This window comes from Aotus nancymaae, unplaced genomic scaffold (assembly GCF_030222135.1).
Source record: "Aotus nancymaae isolate 86718 unplaced genomic scaffold, 86718_ANA_hifiasm-v0.15.2.pri h1tg000001l, whole genome shotgun sequence".
Taxonomy (NCBI): domain Eukaryota; kingdom Metazoa; phylum Chordata; class Mammalia; order Primates; family Aotidae; genus Aotus; species Aotus nancymaae.
The window spans coordinates 873,563-900,663 of record NW_026988412.1 but is presented as its reverse complement, the minus strand read 5'-3'; the positions used below and the strand labels follow the sequence as shown (position 1 = coordinate 900,663).

General features: G+C 47.9%; 1 protein-coding gene and 1 long non-coding RNA gene across 7 annotated transcripts in view; one reads left to right on the top strand and one right to left on the bottom strand.

Annotated features, from left to right (window-relative positions):
• Window positions 1–3,263: 3,263 nt before the first annotated feature.
• On the bottom strand, window positions 3,264–7,205 carry LOC135274007 (uncharacterized). The gene is made up of 3 exons (XR_010341799.1): window positions 7,041–7,205; window positions 3,779–3,906; window positions 3,264–3,669 (listed from the first exon to the last, which is right to left on the bottom strand). It is a non-coding gene; the product is annotated as an uncharacterized LOC135274007 (long non-coding RNA).
• Window positions 6,340–27,101, top strand: part of ENTPD6 (ectonucleoside triphosphate diphosphohydrolase 6) — a 35,595-nt gene continuing 14,833 nt past the window's right edge. Inside the window, exons 1-2 of one of the 6 annotated variants that reach the window (XM_064374046.1) lie at window positions 6,340–6,557; window positions 25,762–26,080. In XM_064374046.1, coding sequence (XP_064230116.1) covers window positions 25,792–26,080 — 289 coding nt within the window. In that variant the 5' untranslated portion in view covers window positions 6,340–6,557; window positions 25,762–25,791. Of the gene's footprint in view, window positions 6,558–21,883; window positions 26,081–27,101 lie in introns of those variants that run through there. The other 5 variants (XM_064374114.1, XM_064374130.1, XM_021666243.2 and 2 more) reach the window with 5 other exon arrangements.

The following is a 27,101-nucleotide window of genomic DNA, read 5'->3' as shown; positions in this document are numbered from 1 at the left end:
CCACACAATGGCCCATGTGGCAGTCAAGAATCATAAACGCCAAGTTCCCTTGGGCAAGAGTAGAGTTTCCCTCACATTTTTTCTTGTTTGTAGTAGAGTTTGGAAAATGGAAGACTAGCCATGAGCAGAGAGGATCTGACTTTTCTGGTGAGTTAAAAGAAAAGTATTTGGTAGAGAAAGCAGTGATTCGTGGTTACAGATTTCAGGGAACCAGAGGTAGAAACCAGAGCAGTGGCTAAGATGTTTTATTGGGTATTATTAACAAAATGACCTATGAGTGATGGTGTCTTAGACTGAATTCCTCAACAACACAGTCTAAAGAATGATCTGAGTGCAAGGTGTTTACTTAGGAGGTGACCCCAGGAAACAGCAGTAGAGGAGTGGGCAGTGAGGCTGGGACGGGAGGAAAGCCAGTTTGGGTTACCACTCTTGGACCACTGGGCTCAATTCCATGTAGACATGCCGGCGAGTTGTCCTGAGGGGAAAGGGAGCCAGGGTCTTTGCATCTGACGCGGGTTGAGAACTGCTACCCAAAGCGTTACCTCCTGGCACTTCCTTTACCCAAAAGAAGGCCCTGCTGTGGAGAGTACAGGAGCGCACAGTGGGACAGACGTGGGCAGGAGGCCTGACAGCCTCTGCTACAGAGACACTGAGCAGTCCACGTTCGGCTCCTTCACTGAGCGGACAGCTTTGCAGCTGTCCTCCTGGACTTCTGTGAGTAGGCGGGCACATGTGAGCAAGCCACACACAATAGTGGGCTTCCTCCACTATTACTCAAGTTAGGTAAATTGAGGCAGCCTGGTAAGTCATCAACCTCTTCTAAAACGTGCTCACCACCCTAAATCAGGGCCAGGCACTCCTCCCTGCTGTCAGAACACTTGCAGACATGTTCTGCTGAAGCCCACGTCTCAGTTAGCTGATCCTGCATTCCCAGGTCGGGTGCCAACTGGCTTCTTTCATCTTCCACCTGCAGGGCTGATCTGCTTCTGGCTGACAAGGGAAAACTTCAGAAATACCATCATCAATCCATCCATTTCTTCAACAAACAAATATTTTGAATATTGACTTAATTAGAGTTGGAGTCAAGAGCTTAGATGCAGGTATTTGACCTGCGAGGTGATTCCCAGAAGCATGAGAGGAGAGAGACAGCGAGTGAGAGACAGAGCCGAGGAAGACCAGGAGGACCAACCAAAGGGGGCGTTTTTGAGCTGATCACCGCTAAGGGTCACTGAGGCTCACTTCTACTGAGGATTCGGAATTGGTCCTCTGGGGACAGAAGGCTGAGGCATATATCCCCAGTTAGTTAAGGGTGGCTGTGAAGCAGGTTCACTGCGTGCTGGTTACCAACATGTCTGTGTCCAGTGAGACAGAACGCATTCACACTCAACAGGTTATATGAAGCAAATTTATTACCTACAGACAGGTAGCAAGGGACAAGAGAGGCATTCGTTGCATGCTGGTCGCCCGAGGCTCAAGAAATCTGCTCAGGGCAAATGGAGTCTCAACTGGGTATGCCCCACTTGCACCACAGATGAGGGATGCCGGAGAGCAGGCTGCCCTGGGTTTGATATCCCAGGGTCATGTGATATGCTGGGCTAACATGTTGAAGGACATCCTGTTTTCAGCAGGAGACTGGAACTGAGCTTGGGCTGTTCGACCAGCTCTCTCTTATCTCAAGATGTTGCATTCCTGGCACGATCTACAGTTATTCCTGAGAACCACATGGAAAAAAGGTGACTGAGTCGGTCCAAGGCCATCCAAACTGGAGGTGCCGTGGGGATGTTAAATTTCCCTGAATTCCAGGCTGTGCCTGCTACCAGGGCTTCCAGAGAAAGTTGTAAGATAGGCTGGGCACGGTGGCTCATGCCTGTAATCCCAGCACTTTGGGAGGCCGAGGCGGTGGATCACAAGGTCAGGAGTTTGAGACCAGCCTGGCTAATATGGTGGAACCCTGTCTCTACTAAAAATAAAAAAATTAGCTGGGCATGGTGGAGGCCTCCTGTAGTCCCAGCTACTCGAGAGGCTGAGGCCGGAGAATCTCTTGAACTCGGGAGGCAGAGGTGGCAATGAACCAAGATCACGCCACTGCACTCCAGCCTGGGCAACAGAGCGAAACTCTGTCTCAAAAAAAAAAAAAGAAAGTCGTTAGATAATCCCTAAAGAGGACAGCAACAAGATGCTTGAGGTGGCAGCATTCAAGGGAACTCTCCACCACAACCAGAGAGCTGACAGCAGAGGCGGGCAAGAGACATCAGCACCAACAGGGTATGCTACAGGCAGGCACCTGCCATGCTCCAGACAGAGTGCCAGTCATGCAGCAGTGAGCAAGACAGACCCATTTATTTGTTCTCATGGAGCTTCCATTCCTTTCAGGAATGGAACAAAGAATGTATCAATAAACAAGTCAACAAATAAATAATAATGAGTGTTGTGGTTTTGCAAAAATTATGACAATAAGAAAATACGACATAGGAAAATTACGACAGTGAAAGGAAACCTGACCTAACTGACACCATCTTACTTCTAACTTCCAAGCTGCCCTTGTTCATTCCTAGGCATAGGCCAAACAAATTTGGGGAGAAATTTAGTTTATAATTTCACTCTAAACCAAAGATAACAGCTCCTCCCTGAAACAAACCTCCTTCTTGCTTAGGGACAAGACCACCTTTGTGAAACTAACAAATTAGTCACAAGATTAAAAATTATGGCTTAGGAGTCATGCAGCCCGAAGCCACAAGATTCCTAACCGCCCCAATTGCTACAATATTACTATTATAAAACATAAGATTGGTGTTCAAGGTATTTTTCAGACCCTGCATTGTGATGGACCAGCCACCCAGACTGGTAAACTGGCTCATCTGGTCTTGTGACCCCAACCCAGGAACTGACCCAGAGCAAGACAAAAGCTTCATCTCCCTATGATTTCATCCCTAACCCCACCAATCAGCACTCACCATTCCCTAGCCCTGTGTCTGCTAAACTATCTTTTAAAAACCCTAGCCTCCAGACTGCACAATCCCAGCACTTTGGGAGGCCGAGGAGGGCAGATCACTTGAGAGCAGGAGTTCAAGACCAGCCTGGCCAACACAGTGAAACCCCATCTGTACTAAAAATACAAGTAATTAGCTGGGCATGGTGGTGTGTGAAAGGGTTATTGCCGAGTTTAAAATAAGGAAACTGAGGCCAGCACAAGAAGATTGAATGTGAATTTATTAAGCTCCCAGGCGAAGTTCTGCAGTCTGACAGGAGGGACCGGAGAAGTCGAGCTTGACTCCTCTCAGAAGTGGGGTTTTATAGGGAGTGGACACATCTTGATTGGTTGTGGGGAAGCAGGTCGTGGGCGGGGCAAGCTGCCATTGGCAGATAAGTGGGATGCAAAATGCTATTGGGCAGGTTTTGGCGGGGCTTCTTTTAAATTTTGGCAGGATTTTTCAACAGCTGGCTAGGTGCTGAGTGCAGAGCCTAGTGCCAAGTGCAGAAGTGGGTGTGGGATGATGACGTGGTTTCTAGGCGCGGAGAGGGGTGGGTGTGTCCGAACTCCCGGCGAGGCAACCGGCCTTACAGTGTGTGCTTGTAATCCCAGCTACTTGGAAGGCTGAGGCATGAGAATCGCTTGAACCCAGGAGGTGGAGGCTGCAATGAGCCAAGACCACACCACTGCACTCCAGCCTGGGCAACAAAGCAAGACTCTGTCAGAAAAACAAAAAAAAAAACCCAAAAACCCTTAGCCTCCAAATTTGAAGAGAGGCTAAGGGTTAGCCTCAGAGGAATAACAAACCTCTGGTCTCCTGTTTAGCCAGCTCTGTGTATACTGAACTCTTCCTCTATTGCAGTTCCCATCTTGAAAAATTGGCTGTATCTGGGCGACAGTCAAGAAGCTGTTGGATGGTTACAGTGTGATGAGTGCTGTGAAGGAAATAACATAAAAGTTGATAGAGAATAACTAGAGGAGGCCACTCTAGATAAAATGGTCTGAGTATTAAACATCGAGAAAGAATCTACAAAGGGAAGATCTGGTGCAAGAGTTTTCCAAGCAGGGTATAACACACATAAAAGCTCAAGTCGGCAAAAAGATTTTACTTTCACAAATTCTAGAACCTCTTAAGAGTGAAAAATGGTGAAAAGGGAGGAAGTGATAACACATTTTGTGAGTGCAGCAGGCAGAAACACGGCCATCACCGCTTCATGACAGGATCTCAAAATACTAGGAAAAGTGTAAATTAAAACCGTGAGATATAGTTTTGTCATTATTGGATTGGCGAAGATCCAAAAGTTTGGAAAGACCCCACTGGTGAAAATGTGTGGAAACCCACAGCCTTAAACATTATTTGCCAGAGGGTCAATTAGTACAGTGTCTAAGGAGGGCAATTTAGCCATGTTTACCCAATATATTAAAGGACATACCCCACCATAGCCAATTGCACCTCTAAGAATATTTCTGACAGATAGAAGTACATGCACGCACAAAGGCAGTCCTTGGGATCCAGTCTCATTATTCCTAACAGCAAGCAACTGGGAAAAACTTCAAGGTCCATCAGTGAGGGCCCGCATAGCCTAACCTCTGTAATAACTAAATCTCAGGGGCAATGTCCAACCAGGTGCTTTTGTGCGACATTCCAACAGGAACCACATGGCCGGCTGCCAGGCCTGGTCTATGCATTGTCCCTGAATCCCATACAGTTAGCACTTGTTCACTCTCAAAAGTGTCCCATCCTGAAAATAAACTCTTGCCCACTTGGTACTTCAGGAACCTAGGCTTCTTCCACCAATAGCTCTCCCAGATGCCCCAGTGCCTCAGGTGAGTCCATCCTTTAGGGCCAGGCCTGGCTGGAGTGCACCCACGCCGCCAGACGCTGTGGGCCAGGAAGGGTCTCCGGCTCTTGCGGGATGAGGGTGTCTAACATAGGGGTGCACGTGGGCAAACCTCACCATGGGGTCCCTAAGTAAACCAGGGCCTGTGTGCCAGGACAGTCAGGAGTTGCAACCTTGGTTATTTCTAGGAAGATATCAGACAATGGGGTCAAAGGCCGGGTGCAGTGGCTCATGCCTGTAATCCCAGCAGTTTGGGAGGCCAGGTGGACGGATCACCTAAGGTCAGGAGTTCGAGACCAGCCTGGCCAACATGGTGAAACCTCGTCTCTACTACAAATACAAAAATTAGCTGCACTTGATGGCGCACGCCTCTGGTCCCAGCTACTCAGAAAGCTGAGGAAAGAATTGCTTGAACCCGGGAGGCGGAGTGAGCCGAGATCGTGCCACCGCACTCCACCTTGTGCAAGACCCTGTCTAAAAAAGAAAGAAAAGAGAAAAAAAAAAATGGGGTCAAGAAATGGGGGGCAGGGCTTGCGCTTCATGAACGTGCCTGCTCTGTTGTGGCTGCATTTCCACCATACATTGCCTTAAAAAACGAAAAATGAAAAAACAGAAAGTAGCCATGGAAGGGTGGGGGAAATTGCACAGGCCGGTCCAGACTGTAAGGCTGCCCCCTGCCAGGGACAAGGGCCAGCTCCGCCGCGCCTTTAGGAAACTGGCCAAGGGAACCCCTAGAATCTGGCGAGGGCCTGCCCAGAGACGCTGGGGTACCCAGACTACCAAGATCCACCTATGGGCCGACGCCAGCCCAGAGCAGACTGGAGAAAACCGCAAAGCCACCCGCGTAAAAGGAAACCGGCCTTCGCGCCCGCGCAGCTTCGTCCCCGCGCCCCCTCCCCCGCCCCCCGCCCCTTCCCCGCCCCTTCCCCGCCCCTTCCCCGCCCCTTCCCCGCCCCCTTCCCCCTGCCCGCGCCTGCGCAGCTTCGTCCCCGCGCCCCTTCTCCCTCCCTTTCCCCCTCCCCCTCCCCCCTCTCCTCCCTCTCCCCTCCCTCTCCCCTCCCTCTCCCCCTCCCCTCCTCCCCCCCCGCCGGCGCCTGCGCAGCTGGGGCCCCGCGACCTACTCCCACCCCGCCCATCTCCCGCCTGCGCCTGCGCAGCTGGGCCCGTCTGCCCCGCCCAGCCTGTGACGCCACGTGCATGTGGGCGGGGCCCAGGCCCGAGGGAGTCGTGGGGTCCTTTCCCACCCGTGGAGGCCGCAGTGTTGCCGGCCGGGGTGGGGAAGCGGGAAAGACCGGCCGCCACCTGCTCCCCGGAGAAGGGCACTCGCCTCCGTGACTGGGGCCGAGCGCGCGGTGCGGGCTAAGCGGCTGGACCGGGCGCTGGCGGGGGCGGCCGGCGATCACCGACTGCAGGCGGGCCTCCCCACGCGGCCGCGCTGCGCACCGGAGGACGGCCTGGGGGTCACTCGCACCCCGGGTCCCACCTCCTGCTGCCTTCCTGTGCAGGCTCCACTAGGGCTCCCTGGACGTCTGGGTTCCGCTGACCGGTGGGGAGCACGTCCAGTGTTTTGGGCCACAGGGCGGGTCAAATAGCTGGGACCTCTAGCCCCAGGGGGCCACAGCCCTGCTGGGCTCTTTATTCCACCCGCGTTTGCTGACCCGCCCCCAGTCTGCGTCAGGGGCAGGCCCCTCCGCTCCTGGATCAGCCCGGCGGGGAAGCCTCGCGTAGCAGTTTCAGGGAAACAGGTAAGATCAGGCCGCTCCGACAGGACTGAGGGTGTGAGGACGATTCACCCTGGCATTGGGGTGGTGTCCGGAGGAGCTCGTAGGTGGTCAGGACGGTTCTGCCCGAGCTGACCTGTGAGCCGCGGATGCCCCGGACTGAGGGAGGAAGAGGCCCTGAGGTGGAGAGAGCTGGACACCAGACTGGACTCCTTCAGTGGAAAACATTCAACAGCCAGGAGAGCATGGAAAAGGAAGGAGAGATGGGAGGGCCCAGGGGGCCGTGGAAGGGAGGGTGTTTTTATTATAAGTGCAGCTGTAAGTGCAAAGTGCGAAGGAACCAGCCCACCAGGAAGTGCCTGGGCAGCTCTGGGTGTCCCTCCAGTCATCTGTATTCCAGCATTACCTGCACGAAGGCACACATTCCGCGTCACACAGGATGCGGGGAATCTGAAACCCCGGGCACAGTTCCTTGGGAGAGGTGGATTACAAGGACTCTTCTCCTACCTGCTGTGCAAGAGCCATGGGCGGCGGGTTCCCCGTTGTTACCATTGTCGTGACAATGTAGTCATGCTTGAAGGACCTGGCCAGCACGGTACAAATCTCGGAATTGCTTTTTGTACCGCTCCCCTTTCCCTGGAGAGAGTGGCTGGCTAATGTGTGTGTCTGCCTCCTGAAGCTTCGAGTGAAGGACCAGGGAGGTGGGCAGCCCTTTGTGTCAGGAGGTCTGGAAGCGCCTCCCCTCCCACCACCTCCTGTGTGAAGGAAACAGCAGGTGCTGTCGACGGGCGGTTCTTGCGCCGGTGTTTGCTAAGGGGAGAAAAACCGATTGAAACCTACCAGGAGAATGAGTGGAGGTTTCTAATGTGCTTTATTTTCGGATACAGCGTGTGTGGCAGGCATTTGCATTCATGGCCCTTTAGTGTACTTGAACTGAAAACCTGGAAGAATCTGGCTAACAGATTAGGCAACCATCAATCCACATCAGAGGGCGCCTGTATTTCCGAGAGGTGGCCTGCCATCCCCATCTCCTAGAAAGCCAACCGGGGACAGGGCAGCTCCTACCTCCAACAACACTGCTCCACCCTGAGATTCTCCCCTCTGACTCCTACCTCCACCTGCTAGAGGGTGGCCCCGGCCGGAGCCACACCTCTGTTTACCTGTGTGCACCCTACTTCCTACCCCTGCCTCTCCTCAGTCCCCACCTGCTACCTTCCTTACAGCCTCATCCTACCCCCTCTCTCCTTAAGGAACAGACTGAGATGACTGAGTCTGTGAGGGAGAACCTGCCCAACACATTCACGCTGTGGTGTTAGTGGTTCCCACAGAACCGCCATTGTCCCTCCTGCGGGGTCTCAGCCATGGACAATCACCTTAACCTAGTGGAATGAAATTGGTGTTTAGATCTGGGCCACAGGGACATGGAGGTGACCTGTTCCTTGGGGAGAGGGGATAGCGTGTGATTACAAGACTTCTTCCCACCCCTGTGCAAGAGCAAGGCTGTTCCTGGTTCTTTGCTTTCTCAACACTGTTCTAGCTGGGTGTGGTGGCTCATGCCTGTAATCCCAGCACTTTGGGAGGCCAAGGCGGTCAGATCACGAGGTCAAGAGTTTGAGACCAGCCTGACCAACATGGTGAAACCCCGTCTCTACTAAAAATACAAAAATTAGCTGCGCTTCGTGGTGGGTGCCTGTAATCCCAGCTACTCAGGAGGAGGTTGAGGCAGGAGAATCAATTCACCCAGGGAGGCAGAGGTTGCAGTGAGCCAAGATCGCACCATTGCACTCCAGCCTGGGCGACAGAGTGAGACTCCGTGTCAAAAACAAAAAAATACTGTGTTCTAGTTGGACTGCTTTTGTCTTCCTGAACTTGTTGGTGTGTAACTTCCGTAATTATGTCTATGTAAGGTGTGTCTATGTATGTGAGTGTTTTTTGGATATCTAGAGTAACTCAACTTTGTTCTTTTCAAACCATTTTGACAGTTTAGGGTGCCTTGGAATTCCATGTGAGTTTTATAATTTCTTTTCCATTTCTGCCAAAAACATTGTCGGAATTTTGACAGGTTGCATTGAATCTGTAGATCACTTTGGGTAGTGTTGACATCTTAATATTATTAAGTCTTCCAGTCCATGAACATATCTTTGTATTTGTGTCATCTTTAAGTTCATTCATCAATGTTTGTAGTATTCAATGTGCAAGACTTTCACCTCCTTCTCTAACACGATTCCTAAGTATTTTATTCTTTTTTGTGCTCTTGTAAGTTGAATTGTTTTAATTTCTTTCTTTTTTTTTTTTAATTGTTCATAGGTAGGGTGTGGAAACAACTGATTTATGTATATTGATTTCGTGTCTTGCTGAATTTGTTTATTCTAACAGGTTGTGTGTGTGTGTGTGTGTGTGTGGGTGTAATCTTTAGGGTTTTCTACATGTGTAATCCTGTGAACAGAAAGAATTTTCCTTCTCCCTTTCTAATTTGGATGCCCTTTATTTCTTTTTCTTTCCTAATTGTTATGACTAGAACCTTCAATATTATGTGGAATACAAGTGATAAAAGCAGATACACTTTCCTGTTCCTGATCTTACGTGAAAAGTTTTCAGTCTTTTACCATTGGGTGTGATATTTGCTGTGGGTTTTTCCTGTACAACCGTTATTATGTTGAGGTAGTTTCCTTCTATTTTTAGTTTGTTGATTGTTTTGTTATGAAAAGGCGATAGATGTTATTAAATGCTTTTTCTGCATCAATTGAAATGATCATGTTGGGTTTTCTTTTTCCTTCATTCTGTTAATGTGATATATTACATTGATTGATTTTTCTTTGTTGAAATGTCCTTGCATTCCAGGAATAAATCTCACCTGGTCATGGTGTATAATCTTTTTATTATTCTGTTGAATTTAGTTTGCTGGTATTTGTTGAGGATTTTTGCACCGATATTTGGAAGGGATGTTGGCCTGTACTTTGATTGTAATGTCTTTGTCTGGCTTTGATATCACGGCATGGTAATACCGGCCTCATGGAACAAGTTAGGAAGTGTTAGCCTCCTCTTTAGTTTTTTGGAAGATTCTGAGAAAGTTTGGTGTTAATTCTTTAAATTTTTGGTAGAATCAGTAGTGAAGCCATCTAGTCCAGGACTTTTTTTTTGCTGGGAGTTTTTTTTTTTTTTTTTATTGCAAATTCAATGTCCTTACTAGTTATAGATTTATTCAAATTTGCCCTTTCTTTATTACTTATCTTGGTGGAGTTTGTAGGCGTACAGTTGTTCATAGTGCTCTCTTGTAATCATTTTTATTCCATAAAATAGGTAGTAATTTCCCCTCTTTCATTCCAGATCATAGCTATTTGAGTCTTCTTTCTTTATTCCCTGGTCAGTCTAGCTAAAGGTTTGACAATTATGTTGATTGTTAAAGAACCAAATTCTAGTGTCATATATTTTCTCTGTTTTTCTATTCTCTATTTAACCTTCTCTAATCTTTGTTATTTTCCTCCTTTTTTTGTCCCCCTCTTTTCCTCCTCCTCTTTCTAGCTTTATGTTTAGTCTTTTTCTAGTTCCTTAAGGTATAAAGTTAGGTGGTTGGTTTGAGCCCTCTCTTCTTTTCTAAAGCAAGTGTTTGCAGCTGTACATTTCCCTCTAGGCACTGTTTTCACTGCATCCCATAAGTTTTGGAATGTTGTGTTTTTGTTTTCACTTATCTCTAGATATTTAATTTTTCTTATGACTTCTCCTTTGACTCTTTGGTTGTTTAAGATTGTGCTTTGCTGAATTTTCACATAATTGTGAATTATCCAGTTGTCCTTCTGCTGCTGATTTCTGGTATCATCCCATTGAGACTGGAAAAGATGCTTTGTATGGTTTTGATTTTTTTAAAATGTATTAAGGCATGTTTTGTAGCCTAGCATCTGGCATTGGCGTGTGGGGTGTTGTGTGTATGTTATTAAGGCATGTTTTGTAGCCTAGCATCTGGCGTTGGCGTGTACGGTGTTGTGTGTATGTTACCAACGCATGTTTTGTAGCCTACTATCTGGCGTTGGCGTGTAGGGTGTTGTGTGTATGTTATTAAGGCATGTTTTGTAGCCTAGCATCTGGTGTTGGCGTGTAGGGTGTTGGGTGTGTGTTACTAAGGCATGTTTTGTAGCCTAGCATCTGGTGTTGGCATGTGGGGTGTTGTGTGTATGTTACTAAGGCATGTTTTGTAGCCTAGCATCTGGCGTTGGCGTGTAGGGTGTTGTGTGTATGTTACTAAGGCATGTTTTGTAGCCTAGCATCTGGTGTTGGCGTGTAGGGTGTTGTGTGTGTGTTACTAAGGCATGTTTTGTAGCCTAGCATCTGGCGTTGGTGTGTAGGGTGTTGTGTGTATGTTACTAAGGCATGTTTTGTAGCCTAGCATCTGGCGTTGGCGTGTAGGGTGTTGTGTGTATGTTACTAAGGCATGTTTTATAGCCTAGCATCTGGCGTTGGTGTGTAGGGTGTTGTGTGTATGTTACTAAGGCATGTTTTGTAGCCTGCCGTCTGGCGTTGGCGTGTAGGGTGTTGTGTGTATGTTACTAAGGCATGTTTTGTAGCCTAGCATCTGGTGTTGGCGTGTAGGGTGTTCTGTGTATGTTACTAAGGCATGTTTTGTAGCCTAGCATCTGGCGTTGGCATGTGGGGTGTTGTGTGTATGTTACTAAGGCATGTTTTGTAGCCTAGCATCTGGTGTTGGCATGTGGGGTGTTGTGTGTATGTTACTAAGGCATGTTTTGTAGCCTAGCATCTGGTGTTGCCGTGTAGGGTGTTGTGTGTATGTTATTAAGGCATGTTTTGTAGCCTAGCATCTGGTGTTGGCGTGTAGGGTGTTGTGTGTGTGTTACTAAGGCATGTTTTGTAGCCTAGCATCTGGCGTTGGCGTGTAGGGTGTTGTGTGTGTGTTACTAAGGCATGTTTTGTAGCCTAGCATCTGGCGTTGGCGTGTAGAGTGTTGTGTGTGTGTTACTAAGGCATGTTTTGTAGCCTAGCATCTGGTGTTGCCGTGTAGGGTGTTGTGTGTATGTTATTAAGGCATGTTTTGTAGCCTAGCATCTGGTGTTGGCGTGTAGGGTGTTGTGTGTGTGTTACTAAGGCATGTTTTGTAGCCTAGCATCTGGCGTTGGTGTGTAGGGTGTTGTGTGTATGTTACTAAGGCATGTTTTGTAGCCTGCCGTCTGGCGTTGGCATGTAGGGTGTTGTGTGTGTGTTACTAAGGCATGTTTTGTAGCCTAGCATCTGGCGTTGGCGTGTAGGGTGTTGTGTGTGTGTTACTAAGGCATGTTTTGTAGCCTAGCATCTGGTGTTGGCGTGTAGGGTGTTGTGTGTATGTTACTAAGGCATGTTTTGTAGCCTAGCATCTGGCGTTGGCATGTGGGGTGTTGTGTGTATGTTACTAAGGCATGTTTTGTAGACTAGCATCTGGTGTTGGCATGTGGGGTGTTGTGTGTATGTTATTAAGGCATGTTTTGTAGCCTGCCGTCTGGCATTGGCATGTACGGTGTTGTGTGTATGTTATTAAGGCATGTTTTATAGCCTGCCGTCTGGCGTTGGCATGTAGGGTGTTGTGTATATGTTATTAAGGCATGTTTTGTAGCCTAGCATCTGGCGTTGGCGTGTAGGGTGTTGTGTGTATGTTACTAAGGCATGTTTTGTAGCCTAGCATCTGGTGTTGGCGTGTAGGGTGTTGTGTGTATGTTATTAAGGCATGTTTTGTAGCCTGCCGTCTGGCGTTGGCGTGTAGGGTGTTGTGTGTATGTTATTAAGGCATGTTTTGTAGCCTAGCATCTGGTGTTGGCATGTAGGGTGTTGTGTGTATGTTATTAAGGCATGTTTTGTAGCCTAGCATCTGGCGTTGGCGTGTAGGGTGTTGTGTGTATGTTACTAAGGCATGTTTTGTAGCCTAGCATCTGGCGTTGGCGTGTAGGGTGTTGTGTGTATGTTATTAAGGCATGTTTTGTAGCCTGCCGTCTGGCGTTGGCGTGTAGGGTGTTGTGTGTATGTTACTAAGGCATGTTTTGTAGCCTAGCATCTGGTGTTGGCGTGTAGGGTGTTGTGTGTGTGTTACTAAGGCATGTTTTGTAGCCTAGCATCTGGTGTTGGCGTGTAGGGTGTTGTGTGTATGTTATTAAGGCATGTTTTGTAGCCTAGCATCTGGCGTTGGCGTGTAGGTGTTGTGTGTATGTTACTAAGGCATGTTTTGTAGCCTAGCATCTGGCGTTGGCGTGTGGGGTGTTGTGTGTATGTTACTAAGGCATGTTTTGTAGCCTGCCGTCTGGCGTTGGCATGTAGGGTGTTGTGTGTATGTTATTAAGGCATGTTTTGTAGCCTAGCATCTGGTGTTGGCGTGTAGGGTGTTGTGTGTGTGTTACTAAGGCATGTTTTGTAGCCTAGCATCTGGTGTTGGCGTGTAGTGTGTTGTGTGTATGTTATTAAGGCATGTTTTGTAGCCTAGCATCTGGCGTTGGCGTGTAGAGTGTTGTGTGTGTGTTACTAAGGCATGTTTTGTAGCCTAGCATCTGGTGTTGCCGTGTAGGGTGTTGTGTGTTTGTTATTAAGGCATGTTTTGTAGCCTAGCATCTGGTGTTGGCGTGTAGGGTGTTGTGTGTATGTTTTTAAGGCATGTTTTGTAACCTGCCGTCTGGCGTTGGCGTGTAGGGTGTTGTGTGTATGTTACTAAGGCATGTTTTGTAGCCTAGCATCTGGTGTTGGCGTGTAGGGTGTTGTGTGTGTGTTACTAAGGCATGTTTTGTAGCCTAGCATCTGGTGTTGGCGTGTAGGGTGTTGTGTGTATGTTACTAAGGCATGTTTTGTAGCCTAGCATCTGGCGTTGGCGTGTAGAGTGTTGTGTGTGTGTTACTAAGGCATGTTTTGTAGCCTAGCATCTGGTGTTGCCGTGTAGGGTGTTGTGTGTTTGTTATTAAGGCATGTTTTGTAGCCTAGCATCTGGTGTTGGCGTGTAGGGTGTTGTGTGTATGTTTTTAAGGCATGTTTTGTAGCCTGCCGTCTGGCGTTGGCGTGTAGGGTGTTGTGTGTATGTTACTAAGGCATGTTTTGTAGCCTAGCATCTGGTGTTGGCGTGTAGGGTGTTGTGTGTGTGTTACTAAGGCATGTTTTGTAGCCTAGCATCTGGTGTTGGCGTGTAGGGTGTTGTGTGTATGTTATTAAGGCATGTTTTGTAGCCTAGCATCTGGCGTTGGCGTGTAGGGTGTTGTGTGTGTGTTACTAAGGCATGTTTTGTAGCCTAGCATCTGGTGTTGCCGTGTAGGGTGTTGTGTGTTTGTTATTAAGGCATGTTTTGTAGCCTAGCATCTGGTGTTGGCGTGTAGGGTGTTGTGTGTATGTTTTTAAGGCATGTTTTGTAGCCTGCCGTCTGGCGTTGGCGTGTAGGGTGTTGTGTGTGTGTTACTAAGGCATGTTTTGTAGCCTAGCATCTGGTGTTGGCGTGTAGGGTGTTGTGTGTGTGTTACTAAGGCATGTTTTGTAGCCTAGCATCTGGTGTTGGCGTGTAGGGTGTTGTGTGTATGTTATTAAGGCATGTTTTGTAGCCTAGCATCTGGCGTTGGCGTGTAGAGTGTTGTGTGTGTGTTACTAAGGCATGTTTTGTAGCCTAGCATCTGGTGTTGCCGTGTAGGGTGTTGTGTGTTTGTTATTAAGGCATGTTTTGTAGCCTAGCATCTGGTGTTGGCGTGTAGGGTGTTGTGTGTATGTTTTTAAGGCATGTTTTGTAGCCTGCCGTCTGGCGTTGGCGTGTAGGGTGTTGTGTGTGTGTTACTAAGGCATGTTTTGTAGCCTAGCATCTGGTGTTGGCGTGTAGGGTGTTGTGTGTGTGTTACTAAGGCATGTTTTGTAGCCTAGCATCTGGTGTTGGCGTGTAGGGTGTTGTGTGTGTGTTACTAAGTCATGTTTTGTAGCCTAGCATCTGGTGTTGGCATGTGGGGTGTTGTGTGTATGTTACTAAGGCATGTTTTGTAGCCTAGCATCTGGCGTTGGCGTGTAGGGTGTTGTGTGTATGTTACTAAGGCATGTTTTGTAGCCTAGCATCTGGTGTTGGCGTGTAGGGTGTTGTGTGTGTGTTACTAAGGCATGTTTTGTAGCCTAGCATCTGGCGTTGGTGTGTAGGGTGTTGTGTGTATGTTACTAAGGCATGTTTTGTAGCCTAGCATCTGGCGTTGGCGTGTAGGGTGTTGTGTGTATGTTACTAAGGCATGTTTTATAGCCTAGCATCTGGCGTTGGTGTGTAGGGTGTTGTGTGTATGTTACTAAGGCATGTTTTGTAGCCTGCCGTCTGGCGTTGGCGTGTAGGGTGTTGTGTGTATGTTACTAAGGCATGTTTTGTAGCCTAGCATCTGGTGTTGGCGTGTAGGGTGTTCTGTGTATGTTACTAAGGCATGTTTTGTAGCCTAGCATCTGGCGTTGGCATGTGGGGTGTTGTGTGTATGTTACTAAGGCATGTTTTGTAGCCTAGCATCTGGTGTTGGCATGTGGGGTGTTGTGTGTATGTTACTAAGGCATGTTTTGTAGCCTAGCATCTGGTGTTGCCGTGTAGGGTGTTGTGTGTATGTTATTAAGGCATGTTTTGTAGCCTAGCATCTGGTGTTGGCGTGTAGGGTGTTGTGTGTGTGTTACTAAGGCATGTTTTGTAGCCTAGCATCTGGCGTTGGCGTGTAGGGTGTTGTGTGTGTGTTACTAAGGCATGTTTTGTAGCCTAGCATCTGGCGTTGGCGTGTAGAGTGTTGTGTGTGTGTTACTAAGGCATGTTTTGTAGCCTAGCATCTGGTGTTGCCGTGTAGGGTGTTGTGTGTATGTTATTAAGGCATGTTTTGTAGCCTAGCATCTGGTGTTGGCGTGTAGGGTGTTGTGTGTGTGTTACTAAGGCATGTTTTGTAGCCTAGCATCTGGCGTTGGTGTGTAGGGTGTTGTGTGTATGTTACTAAGGCATGTTTTGTAGCCTGCCGTCTGGCGTTGGCATGTAGGGTGTTGTGTGTGTGTTACTAAGGCATGTTTTGTAGCCTAGCATCTGGCGTTGGCGTGTAGGGTGTTGTGTGTGTGTTACTAAGGCATGTTTTGTAGCCTAGCATCTGGTGTTGGCGTGTAGGATGTTGTGTGTATGTTACTAAGGCATGTTTTGTAGCCTAGCATCTGGCGTTGGCATGTGGGGTGTTGTGTGTATGTTACTAAGGCATGTTTTGTAGCCTAGCATCTGGTGTTGGCATGTGGGGTGTTGTGTGTATGTTATTAAGGCATGTTTTGTAGCCTGCCGTCTGGCATTGGCGTGTACGGTGTTGTGTGTATGTTATTAAGGCATGTTTTATAGCCTGCCGTCTGGCGTTGGCATGTAGGGTGTTGTGTATATGTTATTAAGGCATGTTTTGTAGCCTAGCATCTGGCGTTGGCGTGTAGGGTGTTGTGTGTATGTTACTAAGGCATGTTTTGTAGCCTAGCATCTGGTGTTGGCGTGTAGGGTGTTGTGTGTATGTTATTAAGGCATGTTTTGTAGCCTGCCGTCTGGCGTTGGCGTGTAGGGTGTTGTGTGTATGTTATTAAGGCATGTTTTGTAGCCTAGCATCTGGTGTTGGCATGTAGGGTGTTGTGTGTATGTTATTAAGGCATGTTTTGTAGCCTAGCATCTGGCGTTGGCGTGTAGGGTGTTGTGTGTATGTTACTAAGGCATGTTTTGTAGCCTAGCATCTGGCGTTGGCGTGTAGGGTGTTGTGTGTATGTTATTAAGGCATGTTTTGTAGCCTGCCGTCTGGCGTTGGCGTGTAGGGTGTTGTGTGTATGTTCCTAAGGCATGTTTTGTAGCCTAGCATCTGGTGTTGGCGTGTAGGGTGTTGTGTGTGTGTTACTAAGGCATGTTTTGTAGCCTAGCATCTGGTGTTGGCGTGTAGGGTGTTGTGTGTATGTTATTAAGGCATGTTTTGTAGCCTAGCATCTGGCGTTGGCGTGTAGGTGTTGTGTGTATGTTACTAAGGCATGTTTTGTAGCCTAGCATCTGGCGTTGGCGTGTGGGGTGTTGTGTGTATGTTACTAAGGCATGTTTTGTAGCCTGCCGTCTGGCGTTGGCATGTAGGGTGTTGTGTGTATGTTATTAAGGCATGTTTTGTAGCCTAGCATCTGGTGTTGGCGTGTAGGGTGTTGTGTGTGTGTTACTAAGGCATGTTTTGTAGCCTAGCATCTGGTGTTGGCGTGTAGTGTGTTGTGTGTATGTTATTAAGGCATGTTTTGTAGCCTAGCATCTGGCGTTGGCGTGTAGAGTGTTGTGTGTGTGTTACTAAGGCATGTTTTGTAGCCTAGCATCTGGTGTTGCCGTGTAGGGTGTTGTGTGTTTGTTATTAAGGCATGTTTTGTAGCCTAGCATCTGGTGTTGGCGTGTAGGGTGTTGTGTGTATGTTTTTAAGGCATGTTTTGTAACCTGCCGTCTGGCGTTGGCGTGTAGGGTGTTGTGTGTATGTTACTAAGGCATGTTTTGTAGCCTAGCATCTGGTGTTGGCGTGTAGGGTGTTGTGTGTGTGTTACTAAGGCATGTTTTGTAGCCTAGCATCTGGTGTTGGCGTGTAGGGTGTTGTGTGTATGTTACTAAGGCATGTTTTGTAGCCTAGCATCTGGCGTTGGCGTGTAGAGTGTTGTGTGTGTGTTACTAAGGCATGTTTTGTAGCCTAGCATCTGGTGTTGCCGTGTAGGGTGTTGTGTGTTTGTTATTAAGGCATGTTTTGTAGCCTAGCATCTGGTGTTGGCGTGTAGGGTGTTGTGTGTATGTTTTTAAGGCATGTTTTGTAGCCTGCCGTCTGGCGTTGGCGTGTAGGGTGTTGTGTGTATGTTACTAAGGCATGTTTTGTAGCCTAGCATCTGGTGTTGGCGTGTAGGGTGTTGTGTGTGTGTTACTAAGGCATGTTTTGTAGCCTAGCATCTGGTGTTGGCGTGTAGGGTGTTGTGTGTATGTTATTAAGGCATGTTTTGTAGCCTAGCATCTGGCGTTGGCGTGTAGGGTGTTGTGTGTGTGTTACTAAGGCATGTTTTGTAGCCTAGCATCTGGTGTTGCCGTGTAGGGTGTTGTGTGTTTGTTATTAAGGCATGTTTTGTAGCCTAGCATCTGGTGTTGGCGTGTAGGGTGTTGTGTGTATGTTTTTAAGGCATGTTTTGTAGCCTGCCGTCTGGCGTTGGCGTGTAGGGTGTTGTGTGTATGTTACTAAGGCATGTTTTGTAGCCTAGCATCTGGTGTTGGCGTGTAGGGTGTTGTGTGTGTGTTACTAAGGCATGTTTTGTAGCCTAGCATCTGGTGTTGGCGTGTAGGGTGTTGTGTGTATGTTATTAAGGCATGTTTTGTAGCCTAGCATCTGGCGTTGGCGTGTAGAGTGTTGTGTGTGTGTTACTAAGGCATGTTTTGTAGCCTAGCATCTGGTGTTGCCGTGTAGGGTGTTGTGTGTTTGTTATTAAGGCATGTTTTGTAGCCTAGCATCTGGTGTTGGCGTGTAGGGTGTTGTGTGTATGTTTTTAAGGCATGTTTTGTAGCCTGCCGTCTGGCGTTGGCGTGTAGGGTGTTGTGTGTGTGTTACTAAGGCATGTTTTGTAGCCTAGCATCTGGTGTTGGCGTGTAGGGTGTTGTGTGTGTGTTACTAAGGCATGTTTTGTAGCCTAGCATCTGGTGTTGGCGTGTAGGGTGTTGTGTGTATGTTACTAAGGCATGTTTTGTAGCCTAGCATCTGGTGTTGGCGTGTAGGGTGTTGTGTGTGTGTTACTAAGGCATGTTTTGTAGCCTAGCATCTGGTGTTGGCGTGTAGGGTGTTGTGTGTATGTTATTAAGGCATGTTTTGTAGCCTGCCGTCTGGCGTTGGCGTGTAGGGTGTTGTGTGTATGTTTTTAAGGCATGTTTTGTAGCCTGCCGTCTGGCATTGGTATGTAGGGTGTTGTGTGTTTGTTATTAAGGCATGTTTTGTAGCCTAGCATCTGGCGTTGGTGTGTAGGGTGTTGTGTGTATGTTACTAAGGCATGTTTTGTAGCCTGCCGTCTGGCGTTGGCATGTAGGGTGTTGTGTGTATGTTACTAAGGCATGTTTTGTAGCCTAGCATCTGGTGTTGGCGTGTAGGGTGTTGTGTGTGTGTTACTAAGGCATGTTTTGTAGCCTAGCATCTGGTGTTGGCGTGTAGGGTGTTGTGTGTATGTTATTAAGGCATGTTTTGTAGCCTGCCGTCTGGCATTGGCGTGTAGGGTGTTGTGTGTATGTTATTAAGGCATGTTTTGTAGCCTGCCGTCTGGCGTTGGTATGTAGGGTGTTGTGTGTTTGTTATTAAGGCATGTTTTGTAGCCTGGCATCTGGCGTTGGTGTGTAGGGTGTTGTGTGTATGTTACTAAGGCATGTTTTGTAGCCTGCCGTCTGGCGTTGGCATGTAGGGTGTTGTGTGTATGTTACTAAGGCATGTTTTGTAGCCTAGCATCTGGTGTTGGCGTGTAGGGTGTTGTGTGTGTGTTACTAAGGCATGTTTTGTAGCCTAGCATCTGGTGTTGGCGTGTAGTGTGTTGTGTGTATGTTATTAAGGCATGTTTTGTAGCCTGCCGTCGGCATTGGTGTGTAGGGTATTCTGTGTATGTTAGACTCTTGCTCTGTAGTGTCATTTGAGTCTTCTGTTTTCTTATTGGTCTTCTGTCTCATTTTTCTGTCCATTATTCAAAGTGAGGTATTTCAGTTTCTTAGTCTAATAATATTACTATTAGTGATAATTGTCTTTTCTCTTCAGTTTTATCAGTGTTTGCTTCATATATTTAGGGGTTTTGATGTTGATTGTGTATATGTTTATAATTGTTTTATATTCCTGGCGAATTGACTATTTTATCACGATATAACGTCCTTCTTTGTCTCTTGTGACAGTTTTTGACTTGAAGTCTCTTTTGTCCGATATTGGTGTAGCAACTCCTGCTCTCCTTTGGTCACTCTTCGCATTGACTCCTTTCCCATTCTTTTACTTTCAGCCCGTATGTATTCTTAGATCTAAAGCGAGTTTCTTGTAGATAGAATATACAGCTGACCGTTGAACAACATGGGTTAGGGATACCAACCCCTCCCCCACCCCGCTGCAGTCGAAATTCCAGGTATAACTTCAGTCTAGAATGCAGTGGTGCAATCATGGCTTACTGCAGCCTCGAACTCCAGGGCTCAAGTGATCCTCCCACCTCAGCCTCCCAAGTAGCCTGGGACTATAGGCGCATATCACCACGTCCAGCTAATTTGTTGATTTTTTTCTGTAGTGACAGGGTCTCCCTATGTTGCCCAGGCTGGCCTCAAACTCCTAGGATCAAGAGATCCTCTCACCTCCACCTCCCAAGCTAGTAGCCTACTGTTGAAGAAACCTTACTGATAACATAAACAGTTGATTAACACATAGTTTGTATGTTACATGAATTATATGCTTTATTATTACTATAAGGTAACCTAGTGAACAGAAAATGTTATTATAAGAAATCATAAGGAAGATAGGATGTATTTTCTATTTATTAAATGGAAGTGGATTATCGTAAAGGTCTTCATCTTCACTGTCTTCATGTGAGTAAGTGGAAGAGGAGGTGAAAGAGGAAAGGCTGATCTTACTGTCTCAGAGGTGGCAAGGCTGGAAGAAAATCTGGATATAAGTAGTTCTGCACAGTTTAAACCCATGTTGCTTGAGGGTCAGCTGTTGTCAGGTCCTGTTTTTTGTTTTTGTTTTTTTGTTTGGTTGGTTTTTTGGTTTTGTTTTTTGTTTTCAGACAGAGTCTCGCTCCATCGCCCAGGCTGGAGTGTAGTGGTGCAATCTTATCTCACTACAACCTCCAAGCACTTCTGCCTTAACCTCCTGAGTAGCTGGGGCTATAGGCACATACCACCACACCCAGCCACATCCTGTTTTTTAATCTGTTCTGTCAATCTGTGTCTCTTGATTGAGGAGTTAATCCATTTATATTTAAAGTAATTACTGATAGGGAGGGACTTGTTTTCGCTCTTTTGTTGTTTGTATATATTTTGTAGCTGTTTTGTCCTTCATTACTACCTTCTTTTGTATTTAGTTGATTGTTTGTAGGTTCTGTTTTTTTATTTCCTTCTCATTTTCTTTTGTGTATATGCTACAAACATTTTCTTTGTGGTTACTGCCATAGGGATTACATACACAACATCCTAAAAGTTATAGCAATCCATTTAAAATTGATATCAACTTAATTTCAGTCAAACACTCTAACCCCTCCTTTACAGTTCCATCTACCCCCACTTTGTTATTAATGTCACAGATTACATCTGGATATATTGGGTATGTACCCATTAACATAAACCTATAATTATTTTTATGCATATGTCTTTTAAATCCTGAAGGAAATATTAAGTAGTGTTGCAAACCAATTGTACACTAATACTAGTTCCTTTATTTGTCCCTCCATTTGCTTTTGTTGGAGATGTTTATATTTTCTTACAGCCTTCAGCTGCTGTCTAGCGCCCTTTCGTTTTAACTTGCAGACTCCCTTTAGCAGTCTTGTAAGGCAGATCTAGTGGCAGTGAACACCCACATCTTTAATTAATCTGGAAATGTCTTAATTTCTCCCTAATTTTTCAAGGACAGTTTGGCTGAATATAGAATTCTCTGTTGACATTTTTTTTCTTACAGCAGTTTGGGTGTATCATCCCATTGCCTCTGGCCTCTGATGTTTCTGCTAAGACACTGACTAACAATGTTATTGAGGATTCTTTCTCCAGCTGAGTCATTTTTTGCTGCTTTCAAGATTCTGCCTTTGTCTTTACACAGTTTGATTGTATTGTGTCTTAGTGTGGGTCTCTTTGGGTTTATCTTATGTGGGGTTTACTGAGCTTCTAGGATGTTTCTATTCACGTCTTTAGTCAAATTTGAGAGGTTTTTAGCTATTCTTTCTTCACATAATTTCTCTACCCCATTCCCTTTCCTTAAACTTCCACAATGCACATGGTGCGTGTGATGGAGGCCCCTAAGTCCCTGAGGCTCTGCTCACTTTCCTCATTCTTTTTGCTCCTCTGACTTGATATTTGCAAATGTCTTGTGTTCAAGTTTGCTGATTCCCCTGCAGACTCAAATCCCTCTGGTAAGAGTTTTCAGTTTAGTTTTGGATTTCTCAGTTCCACAATTTGTTTGATTCCTTTTTATAATTTCTTATTTTGTTGTCATATGTTGTTTTCTTGATTTCTTTTAACTCTTTATCTGTTTTCCTTCAGCTCTTTTAGCATGTTTAAGGTAGTCTTTTTTTTTTTTTTTTTTTTTGAGACGGAGTTTTGCTCTTGTTACCCAGGCTGGAGTGCAATGGCGCGATCTCGGCTAACCGCAACCTCAGCCTCCTGGGTTCAGGCAATTCTCCTGCCTCAGCCTCCCGAGTAGCTGGGACTACAGGCACGCGCCACCATGCCCAGCTAATTTTTGTATTTTTAGTAGAGACGGGGTTTCACCTTGTTGACCAGGATGGTCTCGATCTGTTGACCTCGTGATCCACCCGCCTCAGCCTCCCAAAGTGCTGGGATTACAGGCGTGAGCCACCAAGCCCGGCCCGGTAGTCATTTTTAAGTCTTGGTCAAGTACATCCAGTGCCTGTGTCTCTTCAGGGATGGGTTCTGCCACTTCATTTTCTTCCTCTGCATGAGCTGTGTTTTCCTATTTCTTTGTATGCCTTGTGATTTTTTTTTGCTGAATGTTGGGCATTTGAAAAACAGCTCCATCTCCCAGTCTTTACAGACTACCTCTGTATTGGGAACGGCCCCCACTGAATAGCAGGATCTGTCTCAGCGTGGGGATCAGCTCCAGATGAAGGCTGAAGTCTCCTCAGGTTTCTTCTGAGGATGCATCTTCTCTGGGCCTATGTATGTGTTTTTCCTTTTTTTTCAATTTCCCCATATTCATGGCTATTTTTAAATACCTTCCTTTCCCTATGAATACTTTCAAGCTTCCCTTTGGAATATACCAAGAAATGTATTTGGAGTTACCTTTGTTTTTCTATGTCGTAAATTTAGATTCTGGAATTGGGGTTTGGTGGTGTGATGTGTTGCTCACATGTAGCCAGAACTCCTGTTCCTAAAAGGACTTTGAGATCAAGGAACACATATTTAATCTCCCCATTGTGCCTTGGTTCTAGTTCCTCTTTCCAAGTTGAATAACCAATTTTTCATTGTTTTGTTTAAGTTGGTGCTCTGAAGCTTAATCTCAGTACCCTTAACTCTGAATTGTCAAATTTTGATAAAATGTGTGCCCTTTTTTTTGGGTAAGAGAAAGTAGGACTTCCTGTCTGCCGGAACATAAATTATATGCCTTGATGGCTCCGTTAAACTTTTACAGAGCTTTAAAAATATATATGTCTTACTTTCCCGAAGTCTCCCCGAGTCTCTCCTTGGGCCTGAGATGTTCTACTGTATTTCTCCACCTGTCATTCTTGCCCCAGGTATGCATGGGGCCATAGTCACCCTGCAGCTTTGCCTAGTAGTGCCCGCAGCCATTTTCCCTGACTTCCTGTCTGAGCTCTGAGCTCAGAGTCAGGTGAAACAGAGATCTGTTCCTCAGGCAGCCCAAGATAGATTAGGATGTTGTAAAAAGGTCCACTCTGCTCCCTCCAGTTCGGTGGAAGGAATTGGGAACCAGACTGCTGCTTTCATCAGGCAGCACCGTGCTGGGGAGGCATGTGGCAGGGGTGAATGAAACACCCCAGAGTTCTGACATCCTGAATGTGGCTGCTTCTGGGCTGAGCATTCTCTTGGTTGCTGTAGATCATTGCTTGTTTTGCAGAGCTCCCGTGCAGTATTGTAGCCAGTCTCTAGTTGTTTTTAATGTTTCTCTGTCGGGAAACGAAGGCCTTTGTGCTTCCTCTTTTGCCATCTTGCTGTGTCCTCTCCCCATTAGTGGATTTCCTACAGGACTCCGTTGTGTGCCTGGTGATGCTATAGAAGGTATGGGAGTGGGCTGGGTGCGGTGGCTTACGCCTGTAATCCTCACACTTTGAGAGGCCAAGGTGGGTGGACCGCAAGGTCACGAGTTCAAGACCAGCCTGACCAAGATGGTGAAACCCCGTCTCTACTAAAAATACAAAAATTAGCTGGGCACAGTGGCAAGCAACTGTAATCCCAGCTACTTGAGATGGAGATAGGAGAATCACCTGAACCCAGGCGGCAGAGGTTGGAGTGAGCCAAGATCACACCATTGCACTCCAGCCTAGGTGACAAAGTGAAACTCCATCTCAAAAAAAAAAAAAACAAAGACGGTACTGGGGTGGGTGGAGGAACAGCCTCTTCCATTCTAGAGAAGGAAGGGCTTGGCTGCCATGCAGGGCAGCAGCAGCACAAGATAAGCTGAGTCCCTGCCCCGGGGCTCATGGCCTAGAGGGGAAACACAGACCTACAGGAACCAGGTCCATGAACATGCATCATCACAGATTCTGGTGGTAGGTGTGGAGAGCTCAGAGAGTGCATGATGGGGCACGTGCAAGTTGGGGGCATCCAGGAAGGGGGTGGCAGTGACATTTCAGTGGAGGTTTCAGAATGAAGACACGGTGCCAGGCTGGTGGACAAGCATTCTGGGAATGCACATCGGTCTGTGCGAGGGGCCTGAGGCAGGGAGGAACTGAGTTCTAGGGGCAGAAGAAGGCACTGTTCTCAGAGCACTGTGGGCAAGGACAAAAGAGGAGTGCAGTGAAGCAGCAGGGGCCGCAGGTTCGGGTCCAGACAGAGGCTGCAACACGATCCTGAGAGCTGTGGGAAGCTCCCGGGCAGTGGGACCCAGGCCCAGAATAGGGCTGGGGAGGGCTGCACCTTGGCATCTGCCAGGAAAACCTTTTTGTAGCCCCACTTGTGGCAGATGCTTAGGTAAGGGTGGTTTTTCCTGTCTCGCCCCAGGCCACTGGTGAGGTCTCTCCCCTTGGCACGGGGCACTGTGGCAGTGCTCATCTGACCTCTCTGGGCCTGAGGACATCCAGCTATGGCCACAGGTGGCACCTCAGTAAGAAGGGGCCAGGAAGCGCCTGCTCCCCGTGCTCTGCCCTGCAGGCCCCGACCTCCCATTCTGCTGCGTCCGAACAGCCTCAGGTAGTGCAGGTCGCCGTGGGCTTGCCTCTTTGACGGCCACTGCCCCTCCTCCGCAGTGCAGCCATGCTTTCCTTGATTCTACAGAGCTGTCGCCTCCTGCTGCCCTTCTGTAAAGCCTGCTCGTGGCATGTGCTTTCTCTGCAACCTGTCCTGAGCACACTGAATCCCCAAGCAAAGTCACGAGGGGCTCTCCCGTGAGTAGCCCCATATTACAAATGGGACTTGCCCCCTCGCGGGGTATCTTGCCCACCATCACACGAGGCTGCAGGCAGAGCCAGGGCCACTTCCAGCCCGGCGCCTTCCTGACCCCTGCCGCCCTAGGAGTGGCCACTCACCAGGACGACCGAAAGAGTGAGGGAGGGCAGGCCGATGGACGTTCCCCAAAGGTGGGGGCCCTGAAGTCAGCCTGTGCTTCTCATCCTTTGCAGCCTCAGTTTCCCACATGCTGCCTCACACTGGAGCTGCCAGTGAAACTTGAACAGATGCTTTCATTTTGGGTGTATCGAACCAAAAATAATGGCACCCAATGAATTAATTTTGCTACTCTAGTCGAATTTTTATAGGCTTTGAAAATACACAGACATTATTTGCTCCTTGGCAGGAATGGGCTATGTGAATGAAGAAAGATATCCATTGTGAAACTTCCAGAAAAATGAGCTACATTTATCAGGTTCGTCTCGGTAGTTGCCCAAGGGGCAGAGTTTAAACCTTTCAAAAAGTAAATTGCCTAAACAGAAGTATAAGTGAGCATTGAAAGACTGAACCAGATACGTGCTTCTGTTCCCGTGAACAGTTTGGGAACACCGTTTACATGTGGCTTTTTTAACATAAATCACCATGTGTCCCAAGCCACTGATGGGACCCTCTCCTAGAGGAGCCAGCAGCTGTGGTCTGTGCGACAGATCAGCACCTGCAAGGTGTGTGACCTTGAGCGAGCCGTCCTGCCGTTATAAACCTCAGTTCCTCTTCCGTGAGACCTTGAACGGGCTGTCCTGGCGTTATGTGAGATAGGAACCACACCTTCTGGAATCATTATGAGGATCAAATCAAGCTTCTGATTCCTAGGGGGAACACAGAGCGGTTTCAGGTTGAACATTTTATCCCTGGACCTGGGGACGTCTGACTCGCCTTGGAACCTGGCACCCTAACATGCTTTTCCTGCCTCTCCCCACTTCCCACCAGCAGCTGCAGCACGGTCCTTGGCAGACAAGGATGAGAAAAATATCCAACCACGGAAACCTGCGGGTGGCGAAGGTGGTGTACCCCCTGGGCCTCTGCGTGGGCCTGTTCATCTACGTCGCCTACATCAAGTGGCACCGGGCCCCCGCCACTCAGGCCTTCAGCATTACTGGGGTGGCCCCAGGGGCCCGGTGGAGTCAGCAAGCCCACAGCCCTCCAGGGACAGCTGCACATGGGCACAAGGTCTTCTACGGGATCATGTTTGATGCAGGAAGCACTGGCACCCGAGTACACATCTTCCAGTTTGCCCAGCCCCCCAGAGGTAATCACAGGAAGCAGGCGTGGGGTCTGCCTTCTCGACCTCTCATGTCAGGGCTCCTGGGATCTCCTGCCCTACGCTACGGTGTGGGCTGGGCCTCCAGACACGGACTCAGCTGGGAGCTTGTCCAAATGCAATTTCCCAGAGATGCTGGTGCCGATGTGGGCTGGGGTCCAAGCATCTGAATTTCCCGGGAGTCCCAGATCACTCTTAAACTAGTGAGTAGTGACCATGCTGAAGGGCAGCTGAGACCTTGAAGGTGTTTGGTGACCTGTCCACTCCCCGCACTCACCAGCAGGTCAGGTGGCTGGGACCATGATTTAGGCTAGTGGTTGTGTTTGGGGCTTTGTGGGGAGTTCAGACCCATGGGAGCCAGGAAATCAGGAAAGTCAGACAAATAGCAAAGGCCCCTGGACTTGACCGGGAGCTACCAGGTGGGCCAAGATGGCCAGGGGCAACAGCCGAGAGGGGCCTCAGCTGGAGAAGTGAGATGGAGCCTGGACCCTGTTGGCTATGCTTCTAGGGTGGGCCTCAGGCCAGGGCAGGCAGCTTCTCCCAAAGGCCCCCTCACCACCCAGTTCCCCTGCCCTCTTCCCTTGGTTCCCTGATGCCCCTCTCGTGCCTGTGACCCTGAGGTTCACCCTCCATGTGTCTCTAGCCATAGCCAGTGAGAGTTTGCAGCCCCGGCCAGGCAGGTCCCCTGGGTGTCCCGGGCTGTTCTTGGCCGACCTGGAAACTGCTGGGTAGACACCAGCCTGTCGTCGCACGGTTCTGCTGGCGCTAGACATTTCTAGCTGCTCTCTCTAAAGCTGGGTAGTGTGTTTTATTTACTTTTGACTCCATCTGCTTTATTTTTTAACTTATTACAGTAGTGAAATATTTAGATGCCACACCTACTGATCTCTAAAAGTGACTTCGAAGCTAAGTGTGCAACAGACATCAGCCTGCGATGCTTTGGAGCCATGTCCCAGGGTTTTCTCTTTGAAGAGAAAAGTCCTTGCAGAAAGTTTTGTCCCTGATCTTT